The 24,475-nt window shown below is 33.8% G+C and overlaps 1 protein-coding gene across 1 annotated transcript; it reads right to left on the bottom strand.

Moving 5' to 3' along the window:
* Nucleotides 1-15,828: 15,828 nt before the first annotated feature.
* LOC121202812 (probable alpha,alpha-trehalose-phosphate synthase [UDP-forming] 9) lies at nucleotides 15,829-20,169 on the bottom strand. The gene is made up of 4 exons (XM_016810634.2): nucleotides 19,900-20,169; nucleotides 16,976-19,023; nucleotides 16,610-16,883; nucleotides 15,829-16,522 (listed from the first exon to the last, which is right to left on the bottom strand). The coding sequence occupies exons 2-4, from the start codon at nucleotides 18,961-18,963 to the stop codon at nucleotides 16,199-16,201; spliced, it is 2,586 nt and encodes an 861-aa protein (XP_016666123.1). The 5' UTR covers nucleotides 18,964-19,023; nucleotides 19,900-20,169; the 3' UTR covers nucleotides 15,829-16,198.
* Nucleotides 20,170-24,475: the final 4,306 nt, after the last annotated feature.

Genomic DNA, 24,475 nt, shown 5'->3' with positions numbered 1-24,475 from the left:
GCCGAATGCCCTAAGCTCAAAGGTTTCTATTTTCTTTCTCAACTCACGGCAAGAAGAAGAAGAAATAGCCCTGTTATTTTCACCTCAAACATATTTTATTCATTTATTTTATTAACTTTTATTATTTCTATTTTATGAAACCATTTTCTTTAATATAAACAAATATATTATTAACATTATTTACTAACATACAAAGCACAAAATGCCAAAACAAAGTCATCATTACCTTCCACTAACATTAAAAGGGGAAATTTGACATGCAACTCCACTATTTTGCATGCATGAATCAACTAGTCATCACACATTTCCCCACCATACTTCCAAAGTTTACTACTAAGCCCTTTTTAGTGAAATTCACATTTATAACTCTAAGTTACAACATCAAAAATGTCACACATGAATTAACACATATTATAGGCATCAAAATGAATATTAAATTATTTTTATGTCTCGGTTTTGTGGTCCCGAAACCACTTTCTGAATAGGGTCAAATTAGGGATGTCACAAAGACCTCCCCTACCCCCTAACCAACCTGATGAGAATGTGCCACGGGGTATAGAACCGGTAAGAATTGGTAAAGCCCCTGTTGATAAGCTTAGAAAGTATGGGGCTGAGGAATTCAGAGCTAAAGTTGATTATGATGCTAAAAGAGCCGAATTTTGGCTCGAGAACACTACACAGGTGTTAGATGATTTGTCGTGCATGCTTGAGGAGTGTTTAAAGTGTGTTGTATCCCTCCTGAAGGATACTGCATATCATTGGTGGAAGACTATATCCTCGGTAGTGCCAAAGGAAAATATCACTTGGAATTTCTTCCAAGTAGAGTTTAGGAAGAAATACATTAGCTAACAGTTTCTAGACTTAAAGCGAAAGGAGTTCTTGGAACTCAAATAAGGGAACAAGACTGTAGCAGAATACGAACGAGAGTTCGTGAGGCTAAGTCAGTACGCAACTGAATGGGTCCAAACTGAGTCAGAAATATGTAAACGCTTTGAGGAAGGTCTAAATGAGGAAATTAAGTTGTTGATTGGAATCCTGGAAATACAAGAATTTGCCGCATTGGCTAATCGGGCCAAGAAAGCCGAGGAACTTAACAACAAAAGAAAGCAAGCAAAGAGAGAGGCTCAAGTCGTGAGCAAGAGGTCCAACGAGAATACACTCTCATTTCCCACAAAGAAATCAAGGAGCCAGCATGAACGCTCTACTTTATTGGTAGGATATTCGGGTAGAGCGAGAAGCTCTAAACGATGAAGCCAAAAGTCTTTCTCCCCGATTGTAACTAGTGTGGGGAGTGTAGATGATCAAAATCCGAAGTGTAAGAGTTGCAACAAATTTCACTACGGAGAATGTCGAGTGAAGAGTGGTGTATGTTTCAGATGTGGATCTCTTGACCACTTTCTCAGGGACTGCCCAGAGCGAGTCGAGAAAGGAATGGAAGTAGCTCCGAAGTCGAGTACTCCCGTTTCACGAGGTAAACCTCTGAGATATCTTGAAAGTGCCAGTGGCAATCGAGTTGCGGCTAAAGACGCTGCAAAACTAGAGGCTCGAGCCCCGGCAAGAACGTATGAGATACACGCCCGAGAGGAAGCCTCTGCTCCTGATGTTATTACTGGTACTTTTTCCCTTTTTAATATAAGTGTTATTGCTTTAATTGACCCGGGGTCGACGCATTCATACATTTACATGAACTTGGTATCTAGAATAAACATACTCATTGAGCCTACGGAATTTATTATTAAATTGTCGAACCCACTAGGCAGATCAGTCATGGTTGATAAAGTCTGTAAGAATTGTCCTTTGACAATTCAGGGTCATTGTTTTCCGGCTAATCTTATGTTGTTACCATTTGATGAATTTGATGTAATACTTGGTATGGATTGGTTAGCACTACATGATGTAATTGTAAATTGTGGTAGTAAGTACATTAAAATGAAATGCCCGGATGGTGAGATTCTACAAGTTGATTCAAAAGAGTTGGGTACACCTCCGGTTGTGATCACGGCAATGGTTGTTCAGAGATATATGAAAAAAGGGTATGAAGTCTATCCTGCATTTGTATTGAACACTAAGGAAACAAAGTTGATGATTGACTCTATGCCTATAGTATGTGAGTACCCAGATGTATTTCTAGAAGAATTACCCGGATTACCTCCTAGAAGGGAAATAGAATTTGGTATTAAGCTGGTGCTATGGACAACTCCTTTTTCAATTGCTCCATATAGAATGGCACCAACTGAACTGAGAGAGTTGAAAGCACAGTTGCAAGAGTTGACGGATAAAGGTTTTGTAAGGCCAAGCTTTTTACCTTGGGGTGCTTCCGTTTATTTTTAATAAAGAAAGATGGTTCGATGAGGTTATGCATAGATTACCGCCAACTACATAAGGTAACTATCAAGAATAAGTCTCATTTACCAAGGATCGATGATTTATTCGATCAGTTGTGAGGAGCCACCGTGTTCTCTAAGATAGACTTGAGGTCTGGCTATTATCAGCTGCGAGTTAAAGAATCGAATGCACCTAAGACAGCTTTCAGAATGAGGTACGGTCATTATGAATTTCTCGTCATGCCATTTGGCTTAACGAATACACCGGCCGTATTCATGGATCTAATGAATAGGATCTTCCGGCCATATTTGGATAAGTTTGTCGTTGTGTTCATTGATGATATCTTAATTTATTCTATAGATAAGTCAGAACATGCAAAGCAGTTGTATGGTAAGTTTAGTAAAAGTGATTTTTGGCTTCAGGAAGTTAGATTTTTGGGTCATATTGTTTTGGGTGAAGGCATCTGAGTCGACCCAAGTAAGATTTCTGCTATCGTCGAATGGAAACCACCTAAGAATGTAATCGAGGTTAAAAGCTTTTTGGGCTTAGCCGGTTACTATTGAAGATTTGTGAAAGGATTCTCTATGATAGCAACTCTGATGACGAGATTGTTACAGAAAAACGTTAAGTTTGAATGGACGAAAAAGTGCCAACAAAGTTTTGAAAAGTTAAAGACACTAGTAACTGAAGCTCCTGTTTTAGTATTTCCTGAGTCGGGAAAAGAATTTGTAGTCTACAGTGACGCGTCCTCAAATGGACTGGGTTGTGTACTTATGTAAGATGGCAAGGTAATAGCCTATGCTTCACGACAGTTGAAGCCGCATGAAAAGAACTATCCTATACACGACCTATAACTTACCGCCATCGTTTTTGCTTTGAAAATTTAGAGGCATTATTTATATGGTGAGACTTGTTGCATATTCACTAACCACAAAATTTTGAAGTATTTGATGACTCAAAAAGAATTAAATTTGAGGCAGCGGAGGTGGCTAGAGTTAATCAAGGATTATGAACTGATTATTGACTATCAACCGGGAAAAACGAATATGGTCGCTGACGCGTTGAGCAGAAAATCCTTGTTTGCATTAAGGGCCATGGATGCTCGTTTGGCATTGCTTGATGATGGTTCAGTCTTGGCTGAGCTAGAGACTAGGCCGACATTCCTTCAGGAAATCTATGATGCTCAAACTAATGATGATGACTTGCAAGCTAAAAGAACTCAATGTGAGTTAGGTATTGAATCAGATTTTCGGATTGGTTCTAATAGATGTTTGATGTTCAGAGATAGGGTTTGTGTACCCAAAAATAATGAACTTATTCAAAAAATTTTGCAAGAAGCACATAACAGCCATTTGTCAATTCACCCGGGAAATACCAAGATGTACAACGATTTGAAGAAAATGTACTGGTGGAATGGCATTAAAAGAGATATTTCTAAATTTGTGTCGAAATGTCTAGTATGTCAGCAAGTTAAAGTTGAACATCAAGTGCCTTCAAGTTTACTACAGCCTGTGATGGTCCCCGAATGGAAGTGGGAAAGAGTTAGTATGGATTTCGTGACAGGATTGTCATTGACTCTGAAGAAGAAAGTTGTTGTATGGGTTGTAGTGGATAAGTTGATGAAGTCGGCTCATTTCATTCCGGTGAGGACAGATTACTCCCTCGATAGATTGGTCGACTTGTACATTTCTGATATTGTAAGATTGCATGGGGTACCACTATCGATTATTTTTGACAGAGACCCAAGGTTCACTTCGAGATTTTGGAAGAAATTACAAGAAGCCTTGGGTACGAAGTTAAGCTTTAGTACAGCTTTTCACCCTCAGACAGATGGTCAGTCTGAGCGGATGATTCAGATTCTTGAGGATATGTTACGATGTTGCATCCTTAAATTTCAGGGTAATTGGGAAAATATTTGCCACTAGTAGAATTCACCTACAACAACAGTTTTCAGACGGGTTTGAAGATGTCACCTTATGAGGCCTTGTTTGGCAGGAAGTGCCGAACTCCATTGTATTGGACAGAACTTAAGGAAAATCAGATTCACGGATTTAATTTGATTAAAGAAACTGAAGAGAAAATTAAAGTGATACGAGACTGTTTGAAAGCGGCATCGGATAAGCAAAAGTCATACGCTGATCTGAAAAGAAAGGAAATTGAGTTTCGAGTTGGAGATAGTATTTTTGAAAGTGTCTCCATGGAAAAACATGTTGAGATTTGGCCGGAAAGGCAAACTGAGTCCACGATTTATTGGACCATGGGAGATCATTGAAAAGGTTAGACCATTAGCCTATCGCTTGGCATTGCCACCTGAACTGGAAAGGATTCACGATGTGTTCCACGTATCTATGTTAAGGCGATACCGATCTGACCCTTCTCACGTGATTTCACCGAATGAGATTGAAATTCGACCGGACATGACCTATGGAGAGGAACCAGTTAAAATACTGGCTCGTGAGGTTAAACAGCTGATGAATAAAGATGTGGCCTTAGTAAAAGTTTTATGGCATCGATATGGTGTAAAAGAGGCTACATGGGAACCAAAAAAAACCATGAGAAGCCAATATTGGAATCTGTTCACTGGTAAAACTTTCGAGGACGAAAGTCCCTAATGGGGGAGAAATGTAACATCCTAAAATAGGGCTTAATCGAAATAGTGGTTTCGGGACAAATAATTTGACATCAAAATATTTATTTTATGATTATTACGATGCTTAGAATATGAGAATATGCATGTGTTAAAGTTTAATGAAGGAATTCTTTGAGTAAGTGCCCAATTGGAAAATTAGGGACTAAATTGAATAAATTACAAAACTTTGATTCTAGAAGTAATTTACCCAATTTCTAAATTTTTGGACAAAAATGGGCTTGCATGGATGAAATTTCAAATAAAGGGCTTAAGGGCATTTTGGTCATTTGGCATTTAAGTGAAATAAAATGGGAAAAATGAACCAAAAATCACCCATTCTTCTTCTCCATGCTGCCGAAATTTCTAGGGTTTCCATAGCTAAGGTTTTCAAGCTTTCCAAGCTCAATAGTAAGTGCTCCCAAGCCCCGTTTTTAATGTTCTTTGTAATTTTGAAATCCCGGTAGCTTGCTCTCTCTATTTCTACCCATATTTCATGCTAGGGTTCATGCTTAAAATTTTACCCATGCATGAGTTACTTGTATTTTGATGTTTTATGGAGGAATATGAAAGTTTGAAGTGTGTTAAACAACTTTTCCTAAGTGATTTTCATGAAAAACCCTTAAAGGGACCTTTTTGCAAAAGTTGCAAAATGTGTGATAGAAATGTAAAAATAATGGAAAATGTGGGCTACCATAAGAGGGAAAAGTGTTCGGATAGGCTTGAGTAAGGTAGAAATTGCATGCGTTTCATTGTACAAGCCTAGGGACTAAATCGTAAAAATGTAAAAGGTTAAGGGTAAAATGGTCATTTGGACTGGGGTGGAAATTAGACATGAAATGCATAATGTGGAGTGTTAATGATCTATTTTTATTGTTATAGACCCTGAGGAACAAATTTCGGAGGTCGATGAGGAAAACGAAAGGTTTCGGAATAACCAAAACACGACACCAAAACGAATATCAAGTAAGTTTGGATAACTTAAAGTAAACACTCAATGTGCCTAATTATATGATTTATGAATGCATGATGATTGCATTTATTAAAAACATGAAATTCTATGAAATGCATGTTTAAATATAAATTGTGATAAATGTCACGGTTGAGGTTAAAAAGGGAATTCGATGGATAAACCATGATTGACATGTGTAATGAGGTCTTGCATGTGTTGCAGTAAGGGTTTAGCCCAAGCGGATAATTTTTTATCTCATTTATAAAAGGATCTAGCCCGGACGGGTGTTCCTTTGAATGGTCAAGCCTCCCGAAGAATATGTGTGCATTATGGATTTAGTCCAGACGGGTAATCCGATTAGGATCTGAATTTAGCCTGGACTGTTAATTCAGATCCAAGCTCAATAAAGATGTTTGTCGTTATAAGGGATTTAGCCTGGATTGGTAATCCCGACATCACCTTATGAGTTTATAAAATAGGGGATTTAGCCTGAACTGATAATCCCGCCATAAGATGTAAGGTTCGCGGGAGTGCATATCTGAAACGATCATTGTACGAATTGATGGTAAATGGGTATTACTTCAAGATTTCCTGGAAACTCACCGAGATTAATGTGATATATATACAAATGAGGTTGAATGATGAGTTCATCTAAGATAACTTTTATAGTGCATTGTTATGTGGATCATTGAATTTATTGCCCATTTTGAATACATACTAATTACTTGGTAAGTTTACTTTTCGGTTATTTGAGCTTACTAAGCATGAAAATGCTTACCCCTTTCTTTTCCCTGTCTTTCACAGAGCTCGAAGACTCGTAAAGATTGGAAGACGGTTGGAGAGTCAGCATAATATCAAATAGACCAGCTTTGGTATAAAGACATTTCTAAATTGTTCAATGGCATGTATAGGTATTTTGAGTATTTTGTTATATGTGTCATTTGATTTTCCAAATGAAGGCTTGTAAAGATAAATCTATCTTTTTGTTTATGGCCATAGAGATCGGCTTGTTTTGAAGTAGGCTATGACCTACAAAATTTCCATGCAGGTTTGTAACCATGTGCAATGGTTCGATTCCAATTGGTAATGAGTCATAAGAATGAGCCAATCTTGAATGTATTAAAGTGGTATGACAACACATAAATACAAGATGGGAAATAACCTAGCGTGTACGAAACCAATGATATGAGATTTCCATGCAATGAGTTTTTGCAAAGATCATTTATGAGAGCATAATTATGTTTTACTTTGTTTTTAATATTCATTAAGTATAAGTGTTAAAAGGTGGTGACCATAGGCTTGGAAAATAGCCTAATAGGGTCTACACAGTTGGGTACACGGGCGTGTGCCTAGGCCGTGTGTGACACACGGGCCATACCCGTGGTCGTGTGGCATGGTTGTGTGTTCCTTGCATCTAAAATGGTAAGTCTATTAAATGAACACGTGCTAAATATACGGGCGTGTGTCTTAGCCGTGTGAATTTAACAGAATGCTCAAGTCTTGGACACGGGGTGATTGCACGGGCGTGTCCCAAGTCACACGGGTGTGTGACACTTCAAGTTAAAAGAAATTTTCCAAGGCGCCCAAAGTTTATCAAACGTTCTCAATTTTGTCTCGCGCCACCTCTGGACATGTTTTAGGTCTCGAAGACCTGTTTAAGGGAAATGATATATATATTTGAAAAGTTTTAAATTAGAGCGCAACTTAGTGACTTGATTTAATATGTTTATGAACGTGAAATCTCGGTAACGTCTCGAGCCCTATCCCGGTGTCGAATACGGGTGAGGGGTGTTATACTATTCTTTGAAAAAAAGTTCGAGGGAGTTGAAAGAAATATCAAATGTTCAAAAGAGTATAGTACTTGAAGCAAGTGTTCATATTAAAAAAAACACACATGTACTTGAATGAAAATAGATGTATAAAAGAGCATGTGAAAGTTAAGTAAGTTGGTGCATCGAAGGTAAAAATTTCGAAGGTCCGATTAACGCTGAGTCTAGGGTTTTAAACCTAAAATTATCTATCTTTCACCTACCTCTAGCCTAGCCACGTTACAACCTTGCTGAAAACCTATTGATTCAAGTTTCTATGCTACCTACATTAATGGAAAGAAATTGCTATGATCAACATATGAAGACATAAGTTAAACTTAATGATTGCAGCTTAGTCTTGAATAAGGGAATAAAAATCAAATTGGTAAGGGTTAACATGTCTTTGCTAAGGAAGCATTTCGTCTAATTTTGCTGTTGTAATAGTTGTTGAGATTAATTTGAATGATATGTATACTTAAGCAGCGTAACTATCAAACTTCTTATTTTTTAGCATAAGCATATTAAAATCATAATTTTGAGAAAAATATTGTTCTGAAGGAGTTTTTCAAAGGTGTTTCCGAGAAATTCTTTTCAAAATTCGTGCATTACTCGGGACGAACAATGAATTAAGTTTAGGGGTGTAGAAACATAAAAATTTACACACTTTTTAATACCCTTTTTAACTTAAATTCATGCGAATTCGGTTAAATTCTTGTCGAAAAATAATTAATTATTATAAAATAATTAAATTGTAATTAAATTATGAAAATTTTGAATTTTAATTAATTTTATAATTAATTTTGATTAATTTTGGTTATTTTCGACAAAATTGCACAAAGGCCGAAAAATGGCTCGGCAGACATTGCTAGAAGCACAAAACCGAAAAGCAATTTGAAGTACCAAGGCAAATTAATTTCCAACCTAAGACGGTCCAAAATTATGTGTATCAATTCATAATATAATTAATTTTAATTTATATCCAATTTAATTTGGGTTAATAAATTATTATTAATTAATTATGAAAAAGTGGTCCGATTGAACCGAACCGAGTAAATTGAACCGACTAAGAAAAGGACAGCCCAAAACCGTCCAAGTGTTGACCCAATTTAGCTCATTAGCTAATTATTTAAGCTTGCAAAGAGGCCCTTGAAGACTTGTTCAAATTGCAATTAAACCCTCTACAATTGGTGGCTTTGTAGATTTGCCCTAAGCCATATTTAGCAAAGTTGAAGCCATCAACTTTGCCACATGGGAGGCCGGCCAAGGGGTGGCTCTTTGGCTGATATTTTTAGCAAATTTCAGCTTCCACATTCAGCTATAAAAAACCCCCTTGGCTTATCATTCAAGACATCCGTCATTCACATCTCTTCTCTCACAATTCTTCTTTCCTCTTTCACTTTTTCTCTCATTTCCCCATTCAAAGTTCCTTACTCTTTTGCCGATTTATCCTCTTGAGAAAGGGTTCTTCTTCATCCATTTTGTAGCAACAATTGAGTGTCCATAGCATCCTTGATCAACGAGGACAACAAAGCAGGAAGAACGGAGCAACCTAGTCAAGCCACGAAAAAACACCGGATTTGATTCTTGTTCCCTATCTCTCTAATTTTTTTTGTTTTGGTGATGAACATATCTATGAATATTTATGTTTTTGGAATGGTTAATTTAATTTGGTAGCTTGAATTTCATTCGTGTTGGGCTGATTGTATTTCGTCCTCTTAAATTATTAAAATGGTGTTTATGCTGTTATAGGCCTCGATAAAATGCTTGATTAAGTAAAATCATGCCTAAGTTATTCTTGCATTATAATAGTGAGGGAATTAATGAATTAATTATTTAAACGAATTGAAATTGTAATTAATTGACACAATACTTAATCAGTGCATGTTTATTCTTCTAAGGTAGCTGAAGGTTAAATTAGCATTGTATCTGGCGATACACTTGCCTTGCATAACTTGTAAGATTATTGTGATTAAATTGTTTCAAGGTAAGGATACCTTGTTACCTCATATAATCTTTTATGTTCTTATTAGATTTAATTAATCGTTTGAATTGACATAGGAATATGCAAGAGATTAGTTCAATTTAATGAGTACGTATGTGCAATAACATGTTTGCTTATTAGAATTTGTTTAATCGACTGAGTTGACATAGGGATATGTTAAGAGATGAATGGATTTGTGTAGGTGAGCATGTTCATAAGTTAGCAAATTATCGAGTTGCCCTGAATTTATTCGTAACAATATAAACATGAGTTTAATAATTCTAAGTTAAAGCAATGTAATTAATTTAACACAATTATATCATCTTGATTAAAATCGTATTTTGAAATCGTGCATTTTAGATTTATTTATTTAGTTTACTTAGTTTTAAATATTAGTTTTTAATCACCCTCTTCAAACAAAATATTTTTCTTCACCAAAGTGTTTAAAATAGCATTCATAAATAATTCTTTTCACAGTCCCTGTGGGTACGATAACTCGACATTTACTTGTCACTTTATTACTTGTTGCGATTGTGTACACTTGTACATTTCCGTTGTTCCAGTTAACCCATTCTGAATTTTCGAACTCATTTCGTACCATGATTTTAAAATTACCCTTGAAACTTCTAGACCCAATTTCAGGATGTGACAATTCTCCCCCTCTAAAAAGAATTTCGTCTTCAAAATTTTCCTGCTAATGCATCATCTGCTTTATCACAAAATTTGTTATTTCTTGTTTTAAACCAACCACCACACTTATGTTGCGTAACTCTAATTCCTATTCTCTTTAACTTCCTACAACTCTTCTTGAAGATCCTATTCACTACCACGGACTGTCCTTCGATAAATTCGCTAACAATTTCCTCTATTCCCTACGACAATCTCGTCTAAAGAACTCATAACAATTGTTCCTATTTTAATAGTCTCTATCGAAATTATCCAGTTATTAGCTAAGTCATCCAAAACTTACAAAAGCGTAGAACCTAAAACTACAAATGAGAATAAAAGAATGGATTACAAGGAAAAAATACCCGCAATCTCGATGATCAAATCTTGATTCTGCGGCTCCTTAATAGCACATATGCGAGCTGCTCCACCAGTTTCAACCTAAGTAGCAACGATATGAGCAACAACCAGCTACCCAACCTTTCTCTCATTACCACATCTCCCTTGGCCACGACCTCTAGCAGGCACAGGCGCAGGTGCAGAACTTTGAGTCTGTGAAACCTCGATTCTATTCGAATAGTCCCTCAACAAGTGTTCCTTAAAGCCACACTTGAAACATCCACTTATCAGTTCACAGAACTCTCTAGGATGCCTACGCTCATAATACACACAAAGTGGTTGTCCAAAACCATCCGACAATCCACCAGTACTAACTACAACACCGTTCTGCTGGCTAGACTGACTTGCTTGAAACTCGTGTCATGCACTCGTATCAGAACCGTGAGTATCACTCCCTCTCTTAGACGGTCGTCTAGATGCAGCAAAACTATCAGAAGTTCTCTTTCCCGATTTAGTCACCACAAAGCACGGTGACTCAGCTCAAGTTTCCTCAACAGCTTTGGCTTTCTCAACCAACTCATCAAACAACTTCATGTTTTGAGCTACTAAGTAAACTTGAATCTCACAATTAATTCCAAATCAGAACCTCTTACAACGATCCTTCTCAGTAAGAACCATATCAGGAGCATACTGACCTAGTTCGACTCATAATCAGCTACAGACAAACTACCAGGTCTAGAAACTCTCGTTTACAGGCTTCTATGTACTACTCACCCATAAACTTCCTTTTAAACACGTCTAGGAAATAATCCTAAGTCAAACGGTCTACAATAGCACCTCTCTTCACCGTATTCCACCAACGGTGGGCTTCTCTGTCGAGTAGGGACCCGGTACAACCTAACTTCTCCTCGTCAGTACAAGACATTTGATCGAGGATCCTCTCAACACTTTCAAGCCAGTATTCTGCTATAGTCGGATCTGCTCCTTTCACTCTAGTAAACTCTTTACCGTCTAACGCCTACAGGTGTTCAAGTGGCAATCCCCGATTGGTAGGAGCAGGGTTAGCAGGAGCTAGGTTTTCACCAACAATCCTCTAAAATGTCACAATCATGGCTTGCATTAGAGGGCCAACACTCTCATCTAGTATATTCGCTCTACGAGGCAGAACAGAAGGTGTAGAGAATGTATCATCCTTTTGAGTGTTCACATTTACATTAACACGTCTACGAGGCATATCGTATCTAATCTAACACACATAAACAATCTAATAGTGTGAGTGGGGGGAAATGATCCCAAGGCATGTTCCTACAAGAATACATTTAAATAAAGGCAATGTAATCCCGACCCTACCGCGAAATCAAACAAAATCATGCTATTTCAAACAGAGATATCTCAATCAAATAGTTCAAATATTAGGAAAATTTAGATACTTGGGTTCTGGATACATGGGTTGGGTAACCCTAGTCCATACATCATAACTTAGGTCTGAGCATTAGAGAATCTAGACTCTGATACCACTAAATGTAACACCCCACACTCGGCCCAGTCGTCGAACCCGAGTAACAGGATGTCACATCAACCATCGTAACTTACACCTATACACATAACATACAAACAATGTCAACTTTTAATAACTTAATCAATTACAGAGAAGTTCATGACAAACAATCATTAATAGACATTAGAAAAAATTTAAAAAAATGCCTAAAGACCATTTAATAAATTTCTCAATAAAACCACGTAGGTATCGATACACAACAGTAAGTATTGATATTTTAGTTGACAGTTATCAATACTAATAAGAAAATCGATACCCTTCTAGCATTCTATTTTTCCGACTCATTTTTGAACTAAAAACATTTTATCGATACATAATCAAAGGTATCGATATTTTTACCCCGAGTATCGATACTCGTGAAAGGGTATTGATACAAAATTAAGCTACTATTTTCCTGCTCACTCGTTCCTACACTAAGGTATTGATACTTATGCCCCAAATATTGATACCCTTGTACAATTTGACAAAAATATTGCAAAATAAGGTATATTTCATGCTTAACATATTCCCTTTCCAACATGCAATATCCACCATAGCATTAAACATCAAATTTGCCCAAAACATAGTCCAACATAACATTAATACATTATCGGTCCAAATCCATTTTAAAATAATTAGAAGTAATAACAATAACGATAGTAATAATAACCAACAAAAATTTCTAAACCCACATTGCCTTTATTGAAACAGTTCAAAAATAATTATAAAACCACCTACTCAAAAGTTTTTTCCCGTTCACGGATCTCTTCCTTGGTAGCATCGCTCACACTGAAAACACTACTTATTTGCAAGATGTTAATGTGGAGTGTGAGCTTAAATAAGCTTAAATGTTCAGAAATAACGCAAATATACACAATATCACATGTTAAGCAAGAGCATACTATGGCTCACTCATAATTACATTTTCAATAAGTCAAAATAACATATTCACGCTTCATTAAATCATAAAACTATCACATACTCTCACATGCAATTACACTTAACTCGTATATATATAATTCATTTAACAATAATTCATCAAGACAAGACAATGTATTCATGCTTTAATGACTCATAAGTGTATCTTATATATTCACATGCATTTACACACAACATATTCATATTTTAATCAATTTATGATAATTTGGCAACTTGGAAACATGAAACATAACAGTGGACTCTATCACCACACATTGGATACACGGATCTCCATCGCACCAATGACTCAAAGAGTCTAACATATCTAATCAGTGTAGCATAAAGCTAAACACTCTCCAATACACCAACATATCCCGGCAAATGGAGCTTAGCTCGACATTCCCTTATCCCTCCAATCTGTCTCGGGGCCTCCATTCCCAAATCACAAAACATAAGGGTGAGTACTCACAGTTCTATGGCATGCCAACTATATCCAACGATTTCACGAGATCACAAGGCCAAAGTATCACAAGGCCAACTATATGCCAATTATTCATCTAAGAACAATTCTCAACCTTTAAAACGCCCAAAACTGCTCAGATTCATGGTTTCAAAAATTTTGACATTCGTGACTTTTCTTAACAAAAACTCAACAAAACCTTCAAATCTTTTAACGAAACTTTAAAACAAGTTTAAAAACATTCTAATCACTTTAAAAACAAGTTGAAAATTACATAGAAATAGTAATTTTGTTTATAAATATAAAATATACCATCAACAACCCCGATTTTGACTAACATGGAAAATCTTTGATTTAATTTATTAAAACTTGATTTAAATGGCTAGACTACATTAAAAACTATTAAAAATACAAAATCTTATCCCGATTGAAGAAAACAACGAATGATTGATTGAAATTCAAGAAAACTTACTTAGAGAATATCAATGCAATTGATGGTATTTTTGGTGTTTTTCTTGTATTTAAAAGACATTTGATGTTTGGAGGGTGATAGAAAATAAGGGTTTAGACTGGTGAAGATCAAAGATTGAATAATGGTGTTTAGGGATTTTTTTTCTCTAATGGATGACACAAAGAAAAGGGTGAAGGGGTGTTTCTCTTTTTTTTTCTTTCACGCCAAAAATAGGGTGGAAGGCGGAAAATATGGGGTGATTTTAAAACTTGGTAGAATTTCTTTATAGCTACTCCTAAATTAAACTGTTTTACAAAATAGTCTTCTCTTTTAAATTTAAAGCCTATTTCACACTATTTTCATAAATTACTTTAAATTTTCTAAAGCCATAGACGAAGATATTTTTGGGTTACACATTCTAAATTTCTGAACTCATTTCATGCCATAATTCGAAAATTACACTTGAAACTTCAAAACTCAATTTCAGGATGTGACACCCTCAAGCTTTTTCAAAAAAAAAATTAAGCCCTTGCTTTTTCTTCTTTTTTTTCACTCAATTGGGTACTTAAACTTTCAAAATGCATCAAAAAGGCCCTCAAACTTTTTTTTTAATTTAAACCCTTGCTTCTTCTTTTTTTTTTTAACTCAGTTATGTACTTGAACTTTCAAAATGCATCCAGAAGGCTTTTTAACCGTTAAACTTTAATAGTTGATCATTAAAGTTAACTTCCTTAATTTTTTTAGTTAACGCCACCTAGTGTCACAACCACAGCATGACATGTAGCAAAAAAATTATAAAAAAAAATATATAAATTATTAAATTTTAATAAAAATATTGAAAATTATGAAAAATTTATAAAGATTGTAAAAAAATTATAAAAAATTGTAAAATTTTATAAAAATCATAAATAATTATAAAATGCACCATTAATTTTAATCGTTGACCATTAAAGTTAACGACCCCCAATTTTTTTAGTTAAAACTATCACGTGTCGCAACACAGTGTGACATGTGCTGAAAAATGATAAAAATAAAAATTATAGAAAAATTATAAAATGATTCTTTTTGTACGATAATTTTTATAATTTTTTTTATGAATTTTATATTTCTTTACATTTTTTATAATTTTCTTTATAAAATTTTATATTTTTCTATATTTTTCTATATTTTATAATTTTTATAAAATTTTAAAATTTTTTATTTTTTTAATTTTTAATAAAATTGAATAATTTTTATAACTTTCATTAATTTTTATTTTTTATCATTTTATTTGTTACATATTATGCCATGGTTGTAGCACATGTGAGCTGAAAAATATTAAGGTAACAATTAACAGTTTTAGATGTAAAAGAAGTATTAAGTGCTTATTCATATGACGTAGTATAGTTTGGGTTATTCTTTTTGTCAATTTATAAGATAAATAATATACATTTATAAGGATATACTTGTAAATTTATATCCATTATTTATCTTCGCCTATTTTTTTCATTACTTTTAATTTTTATAATTATTAATTCATTTTTTTCACTACTTAAAACCATTTATAATATAATAATAATAAGGCCAAAGTAATGCCGCACCAAAATGTAAGATCTTTTCTTCGGCCAGTAGACCCAAACAGCCCATTTATTCTTCCTTGCCTTGCACTAAAATTTGACCAAGTCCACTCCACCTCCGTTATAAAACGGTTATACCAACAGTCAAGTGCCTTTTTTCTTTTGCTAATCTCCAAAAATGAACCACTGAACCAAAAATAATAGCGAAATTTTCTTGAAAAACAAATTGGCGATTTGTATTGGAAAGCAATGTATCTATACAAGTCAAAGGTGCCTCTAATCAGTAATACCATTATAAACAAAGTGAGAACTACGAACTCATCCCACCATTTAGTTTTTGCCTGCACCAGAAAAATGCATAATTCCCCTATCGTCATTTACAATAATAATATCAATTCCTCTCTCTCGCAGTTAATCTTAGCATTTCGGCTCCTGCCACCATCTCTATGCTAGCAAGTGCCAATCACGATTCGGATGAGTTATGATCAAAGTTTTTCTCATTCAAGGGAATCCCTTGAAGCAAATCAGACACTCCCAACGTATAGAACTGGTAAATTTAGGCCGGCTACCCTGTTTGTGTCAAGCATTACTCTCGAAAGATACCTTAATCTCAGGCAGGCACCTAGGCTTTGAAATTGTAGCAGTTGCAAGGCCTTTAAGTAACTTTAAAACATCTGCAGTGTCATCGAGGTAATACCTAGCTTTGCTAGGCTTTCGCCCAACTGTGCATGCAAAGATTTCCGGAGCCACAGGCAAGGATGGATTAGAAACTGAAGTTAATATGCTCTGAAACATATCTTCATCGGATTTATCATCACCAACACACATCACGAAATCAGGTGGCTTCCCACCATTTACCATTCTCGACAAAACTTTCTCTGCTACCAGCCCTTTGCTTACTCCCTGAACAATAAAGAATGATGAGAAAACTTGGTTCCAACTATAATATACATATTTAATATGAGAAAGGAGGAATCACTTTTGTCATACTTGCGGCTTAACTTCAACAATATGCTGGCCTCTATGGACAACCGCTGGTTCATTTGCGAGAACACTTTCCAAATGATCCAACAATTCCTTGGCTTGGCATGATCCGAAGTCAGGGTCTGCATCTTGATGGTGCCACACCAAACCACTCTCCTTGGTCTCTATGCTGGAGCCATCAGTTGCCTCTCTATACAGGCTCATAACAGGTTCAACAATCTTTTTCCATTCAAGGTCAGCACCAACAGGGCTGGTTTCCCATTCGGAGTCTTTACTCCATCTGCAGAAGGAGAAAAGAAAATGACCTCAGTTAATTTTATAATATTTAGAATCACTTCTAACCATATATCAAACACATTAGATTACACCTACCTTATGAAGTACCCGTGTTCAGCGGCTATCCCCAGCTTCTCACATGGAGCAAGCCAATCACTAAGCGAAGCTCTTCCTCTCCCACTAACAATAAACACTGTGTTCTTAGGATCATCACAGAGGGTCTTAATGATAGAGATAACCTCAGGGCTAGGAGTTTTGATAATGGAAGCTTCAGGAACAAGAGTGCCATCATAGTCCAGGAATATTGCTCTTCTACTTGTTCGTCTATATGCTGAACAAATGTGATCGATAGCTAGCCTCCTAAAATTAGGTGAAAGAGACACAACTCTGAAACTTAGGCCCAAACCAATGCCCCAGCAACGTTTACTATAGTGATCCTGGCATGCTCTATCCAAGTCCATCACAAAGCTGCGAGCCCAATATGCCACATCATGAGTGCTGACATACCGGTAGTGTTTCTCATGTCGCAATTGCTTCTCTGACTCAGGTATGGTAATAGCTGTATTTAAAGCCTCAGCCACAGCATCAATATCCCATGGATTTACCCTAATCGCTCCACTTAAAGATGGTGAGCAACCGATGAACTCAGAAACAACAAGCATGCTTGTTCGTGGATATTCTGGCTTTACACCCAGTGCCTCATCCATGCCAGGAGTTCCCTGCCGACAAACAATATACTTGTAAGGAACCAGGTTCATCCCATCCCTCACAGCATTTACTATGCAACATTCTGCTAGCGCATAATAGGCCGATTTCTCATAACGGGGAACAGGGCGATCAATCAAAATCACTGGCTGATAATTGGGGGAACCATAAACCTCATTGATCTTTTTAGCAGTCATATAAGTCTCCTTCTTAGCCTCCTGGACATCCTTTCCAAAGCCCCTTGCAGGATTCACAATCTGAACCAGGACTATTTTACCCTGCAGGTCTGGGTGCTGCTGTAAGAGCTGTTCCACAGCCAGTAATTTAAGACTGATGCCTTTGAAAATATCCATATCATCTATGCCAAGAATAAATTTTTTCCCTTCAAACTGTTTCTGAATCTCTTTGACCCTGGCAGCAGTAGAGGAAAGATTCAAGACTGATTCAAGTCTACCCATATGAACTCCTACAGGTAGAATTTTAATAAAAACCGTGCGACCAAAGTAATCAAGACCAATATGCCCTCTTTTAGATTCATAATCAAGACCCAGCATTCTACTGCAGCAAGATAAGAAATGTCGTGCATAATCGAACGTATGAAAACCAATTAGATCGCAATTCAGTAGTCCCCTCAGAATTTCATCCCGAACAGGCAATGTTCGATATATTTCTGATGAAGGGAACGGGCTGTGGAGGAAAAAACCAAGCTTGATTCTATTCAGGTGCTTCCTCAAAAATGTGGGAAGAACCATCAAATGATAATCATGAATCCAGACATAATCATCATCTGGATTGATTACTTCCATAACCTTGTCAGCAAATATTTTATTAGCAGAAACATATGCCTGCCATAAAATGCGGTCAAACCGATCACCATGGTCAGGACACATGGGCAGCATGTAGTGAAAAAGAGGCCACAAATGCTGTTTGCAGAAGCCAAGATAAAACTTCTTCTGCAAATCATGAGGTACAAATGTAGGGACGCAATTGAAATCTTCTAACAGCTTTTGGGCAACTTCTTCCTGTTCATTCACATCTATATCAACCTTGAGAGATCCTACGTATACAACCTCCATTTCAGGAGAAAACCCATCCTTTAGATGTAGTAAAAGTGAATCCTCATCCCAGCTGAAGCGCCATTTCGAAGTTTCACGATCTCTTTTAGCATGCAAAGGTAACATATTTGCCACTATAATTTTGCGTTCTCTACACCCAGATGAAGCAACATCTGAATCCCCATCATTACTGCTACAAGAGTCCATGTCAGAGATAATCCCAGGAACAGTCATTACCCGAGGAAGACCTCTCGGAGTTTGAGGAATATCAAGTAGATTCCCAGAGGCTAAGTGTAAAAAATTTGCACATGATCTTGATGCCATGAAAGCATACAAACAAAACCCTCACTACAAGAAATTGTTTCGATTAAAATGTTCACAGATCTGCAGACATAGCGATATTTATAAATCAGTTGAGCTCGTTCACATTAATCAACCAAATTTATCAATGAAAAAATATAGAGGGGATTAAACACCAAGATTCTTGCAACTATTTGGACCTCAAATAAGAGTAAATATTATTTTTCTATATCAAATATTTGTCAAACGTTCTCTCACTGGTTTGCATTATCATCTAGAACTATTATTCAGTGTTGAGGAATATAGCAAAAAATAGTAATAATAAAAATAATGTAACAATTAGTACAAAAGAAGCCTCAAGAATATTTAATTTGCACTCTCAGGAAAAAAAAAAGAATACTTAATTTGTAGTCTTTCTTATTCTTAGCAAAAACAAGATCCGAAACCTTACTTTTTATCACAGGTAATTTTTGCCGCAAAAAATATATATTATTCTTTTAAAAAAACGCAATCAAACAACAAAAATGAAAATCTGGAGTCACAACCCGCACTAAAAGAAAATTAATATAGTAAAACAATATATCCAAAAAAGTAATAACAAAGTTCATGGAAAAAGTTACACGCCAAGAATCTCAGCAGGACAATTGTTTTTTAATAACTCATATAATTTCATTTTATCTTATTATGAATTAAAATTATTTAAGTATCGAAAAAAATCAAAGCTATCCGATTTCTCAGTTCAACATAACCAAAATAAATGATCTAAAGAAGAAGAAGAAGAAGAAGAAGAAACATTGATTTGGTTTATTTCTCCCGCATTTTCTATGCGACCAAACAAGAGTAAAACAAAAGCCGAAGAAACTAATTGTGAGTCAACTTAACAGTAGATCAAACAGCAATAGAAGGCGTAAAACAAAAAGACGGTGCAAAAACAATAGAATTCGAGAAGGAGATACTTACTTGCAGGTCACGGCGGTTGAAAAAAATCTACGGCGGAGGAGAGGCGGATTTGTGGGTTTCGAAAGGAAATGGGAAAGTTCGTTAAAGTTGAAGAAGATAAAGTAGAAAGAGAAGGGTAAGGCGTGAGGAAAGAAGGGAGAAGAAGAAAATGGAAGATGTGCTGGAATGGATGAATGAATGAATCAAAGCGTGAATAATAAAAATTTGGAGAAAAAGAAAATATATACAGTTTTGTTATTTATTTATTTATTGCCATTTGCGAATAGGATAATATCGAAGTTGCCGTCTCTACCTGGGTTACTTTTTTAACCATGGTTTTCACTGCTCTTGCGTTTTTACATAAATGCCCTTTATCCATTACTTTTCTTAAGGAATTTCTAAACTTTATGAAATAAATTTACAATTTCTACAAATACAATTCAAACTGAATTGATTCAGCAAATATCTCTTTTATAATATTTTTATTCCTTTTAATATATTATTTACTTCCAACTTTTTCTTTTTTTTCCAAATCAATAAATCGATAAAAAGAAATCAACATAGATATTGAATGCACCGAAAAGGAAATATTACAAATGTTGATAGCTAATATCTTGCGAAATGAATTTTGAGATTTTCAACCTTTTTATTCTATTAATTATGTTATTTAATTAAAATATCATTTCATATTTAAATTTCACATTTCTTCTTTTTTCTAATATACTACTTTTATTTGGTAAAAATTTTACATTTCGATATCCGAAGATAAAGATGTCAACTTTTTAAAACATATTTGGAAAGTAATTAAGTGATTAAATTTGAGTGTAATTACTTATATACATTCATGGCATTTAGGTAAGACAATAATTAGTAGTTCTTACTAATTTGAAAGTAGTTGAAGCTCTCCAATTGCACTTTCAATTTTTAGCGGAAAGTTAGGATTGCAGCAATTACGTCGATGACTGTAACAATTACATTCAAATCTAGTTACCTTATAGGCTTTTTAAACATACTCATATGTAATTTATGTTTAAAAAGTTGTTTTTATACAATAATAATAGTATTTTAATTTTAAGATATATATTATTTTTGAAATATTATTTTATTTTATTTTACTAAAATCATTTAAAAATTTTGATAATTTTATTGATGAGTGATAATTTCTTATACATATTAACCTACTAAATTCTATAATATTTATGCTAAATCTAACTAAATTACTATTAATTATTTATATTTGGTCAAAGATTAATTGATGATAACAATGAGTATATATTGAACGCTAGAGAGAATATCCCAATTAATATGGAATACAAGAATAATTAGATAACAGTACATATGATTTTTTTATTTTGTTATTTTTATTAGTAATTGCATTATATATGATGTTTTGATTTTAGGTTATGTTACTTATTTAGAGAATTTTTTGTCAAGTATTATTGATAATATTTATAACAATTATTTTTTAGAATTTAAAATTATATAATTGTATAATTGCAATTTATAATACTAAACATGACATAGTGAATTAAGTTATAATTACACTTTACAAGTCAAACACGTCTAGAGAATTAAAATTCCTTACAATTATAAGATGGTGAAGTTACTACCTTAGTAATTATATTTTTATCCAATTGTAGTATCCAAACACACCCAATGTTTAATTCGAGTATTAGAGTTGGTTTGATGAAAGTTCATAATTGGTCAATTATATTAGTTATTAACTTTCTTCAAATCAACTTTAAAATTAAGAAGAAAAAAACACAACCTTGTTTTAACAAATTGAACAAAATTACAATTAACACTAAAATTATTTTTTCTTAAATCGTGAAAATTCAGACCTACTAATATTAACAATTACCTTTACCACACCAACCTTAATCTTAAATTAAAGATTAAAAAATTAAGATCATTATCTTAGGATACTAAAAATACATATAACATATTCGACCCAAAAAATATAAACTCTATATTTAAAAAATTCAAATTTAAAAACTGAATAATATATTAAACCATTTATTTATGATATCAACTCAATTATCTCTTTCTAGTATAACATTGATATACATCTATATTTAATATACAAATTTTTTTACTAAAGTTATAAGAGAGTCAATTATTAGATTATGATAAAAATAAATAAAAGACATTTAAAATTTTCAGTTAAAAATAATTATCCAGTAAAAATTAATTGTCCTATTTCAATATAGAAAATCACAAATTATAGGAAATTTTAAGCATACTTTTTAATATGTAAGCAACTAAATATGTTACTATTTATGGTTCTCAAGATTTTATATTTTTAATAGTAATGTAGGAATTCAAAATTACATTATGAAGATAACATTGGGTATGTAATTTTATATTTTTAATTGCACTAAATATTGGTAATATAGAAAGTAATCTCCATATCATTTCTTTGTTCTAATTTTGCTATATTACAACTTATTATCCAAATTTTATTTTTGCTTCTTTTTAATGTATTTATTGAAGCAAGCCCAGTAATTAATCATTCGAATTTTATAGATTTATCAAGGAGTAGATACTAACCACGAGTTTTAAAACTACCTCATATCAGAGGTAAAGATCAAACCCTTGACACTGATTAATGTAAGAGAGACCCTTGTCATCTCACTTAAATCTTGTAATTTTTTCTTGCCTTATTCCTTATACGCGACAATTAACCATTTTCATATTAGACGAAATTAAGTACATGTTTAGTTAAATTGAATAAGATTCTTTCTTATAAAATGGGTCACTTCGATTATGTTAATGTTTATATTTCTTTTGGATTAAATCGACTTTAATTACACAAAATTTAAATTTAAAAATTAAAAAATTAAAAAATTTATATTATTTTACTAATTTTATTGTAAAAATTAAAAAATTAATGTCGGTTAAAAAGCAATTTGTATGTTTAAAATTATTTCGACCTATTTACTAACACATGCTTAAAAAATTGATTTTATGACACCTATCAAACAATTAAATATTACCTTCCAACCAAATGAATAAAATAAAATAATATAAATATAAGGTAATGTGCTAAAAATATAAATATAACTATAATAAATGTGTATTTAATTATATAATCTTGAGCTAATGTATACAATTAATATTTTAACCATCTAAATTAAAAAAAATTATGAATTAGTTTTATATATAAAATGGGTAGATTTAGGAGTGAGTAGTAGTAGTGGAGCATTTGAATTTCCTTTTCCCCTTTTGTGCATTAGTGGAGAATTGATTTATGAAGTTATTTGAGTGGCCAAAACTCATTCTGCTTATTGACTGTTATATATGATGAGATTATAGAATGCACCAATCTTTTCCTCGTGCTTCGTTTTTTCAATTCTAATAATATTTCTTTTTGGGGAAAGATAAAAGTAGAATTTTCTTTTAAAGTAAAGAGTGAGTGGGTAGAGCCTAGCTTCCTTCAGTCTTTTCAACCTCTTATTTTAGCCCTTCAAATATTTTATATTTTTACTCTATATAATTATCCCTCCACTAATATTCTATATCTATAAAAGCATGAGCCCATTAAAATATTTTCATTTTACTAGATAATTATATTATATAATTTAAAAATAATAGTTAAAAAGTTGACGTAAAATACAATATCCGATAATTATACATTTTTAAAAATTTGTGATAAATTTACATTGAAAAAGAGTTTGATATAAACAAAGTTTTGGTAATTTTAAAAGCGTAATTATGTGATATGTTGAAAATTATAGATTGTAAATTAATTATTTATGACACTATTTAAATTAAAAGTGATGATTTATTATCTTACAAATTTAATTATTTATAAGCATCATTCAAATTAAAAGTGATGATTTATCATCTAACGGATACATTTTCATGCGACATGTTTCTCTCAAGAAGTATGTCCAATATAAATGGTTGTGGCTCTTCAAAATTGTATTCATTGAGTGCATATAAATAGAGGCATTATGGTGCTCACAAATCACACAATTACAATATACTATTTTCAAAAACTAAAGTAAGAGTTAAAGAATTCCTTAATTTTGCTAATCAAAGGAAATTCAAAACTTCGTTGTATCCTAGGAGGACCTTTGTCTTAACCCTCTAGTAACTTTATGTAGGGGTAAATAGTTCTCTTTAGAAAGTGCCATTCGCGCCTCGAAGTCTACTATTTATTTTTATATAAGTCTTCGATTCTATCGTCTCCAATTCTATCGTCTCACTCAAATACCCAACAATCAAATAGAATTATTTTTGGAGATGGCGACAGAGGCTAACACCTATTCAAAGTGATGAACCAAGAGTTTGTGAAACTTGATCGATTTGATGCTTCAAACTTCAATAATTTGAAGGACAAGATGTTGTTCTCCTTATTGTCTTAAATGTGGCGTACGTTCTGGATCCAAACCTACAACCCGTGGAGGATCCCAACCTCAATGCAAATTCCGAGGAAATTGCGAAAGTGACTGAACTCAAAAAGAAGCGCAAAGAAAACAATTTCACATGTCGAGGACACATCCTCAACACATTGCCTGATATTTACATGCCGATGCAATCCCCGGTGGAAATATAGAAAGCTCTTAAAGAGAAATACTGAAAGTTCCTAAAG

The sequence above is a fragment of the Gossypium hirsutum genome, chromosome A03 (genome assembly GCF_007990345.1).
Source record: "Gossypium hirsutum isolate 1008001.06 chromosome A03, Gossypium_hirsutum_v2.1, whole genome shotgun sequence".
In the NCBI taxonomy this organism is placed as follows: Eukaryota; Viridiplantae; Streptophyta; class Magnoliopsida; order Malvales; family Malvaceae; genus Gossypium; species Gossypium hirsutum.
The sequence above is the reverse complement of the archived record's forward strand: the minus strand, read 5'-3'. Positions and strand labels throughout refer to the sequence as shown.

Bases quoted from the DNA above. Each gene is read 5' to 3' on its own strand.
- LOC121202812 (XM_016810634.2), bottom strand. From the start codon at position 18,963: ATGGCATCAAGATCATGTGCAAATTTTTTACACTTAGCCTCTGGGAAT. The intron at 16,884-16,975 runs GTAGGTGTAATC...CTCCTTCTGCAG, and splicing joins GAACACGGGTACTTCATAAG to ATGGAGTAAAGACTCCGAAT. The intron at 16,523-16,609 runs GTATGACAAAAG...TTTATTGTTCAG, and splicing joins TTGTTGAAGTTAAGCCGCAA to GGAGTAAGCAAAGGGCTGGT.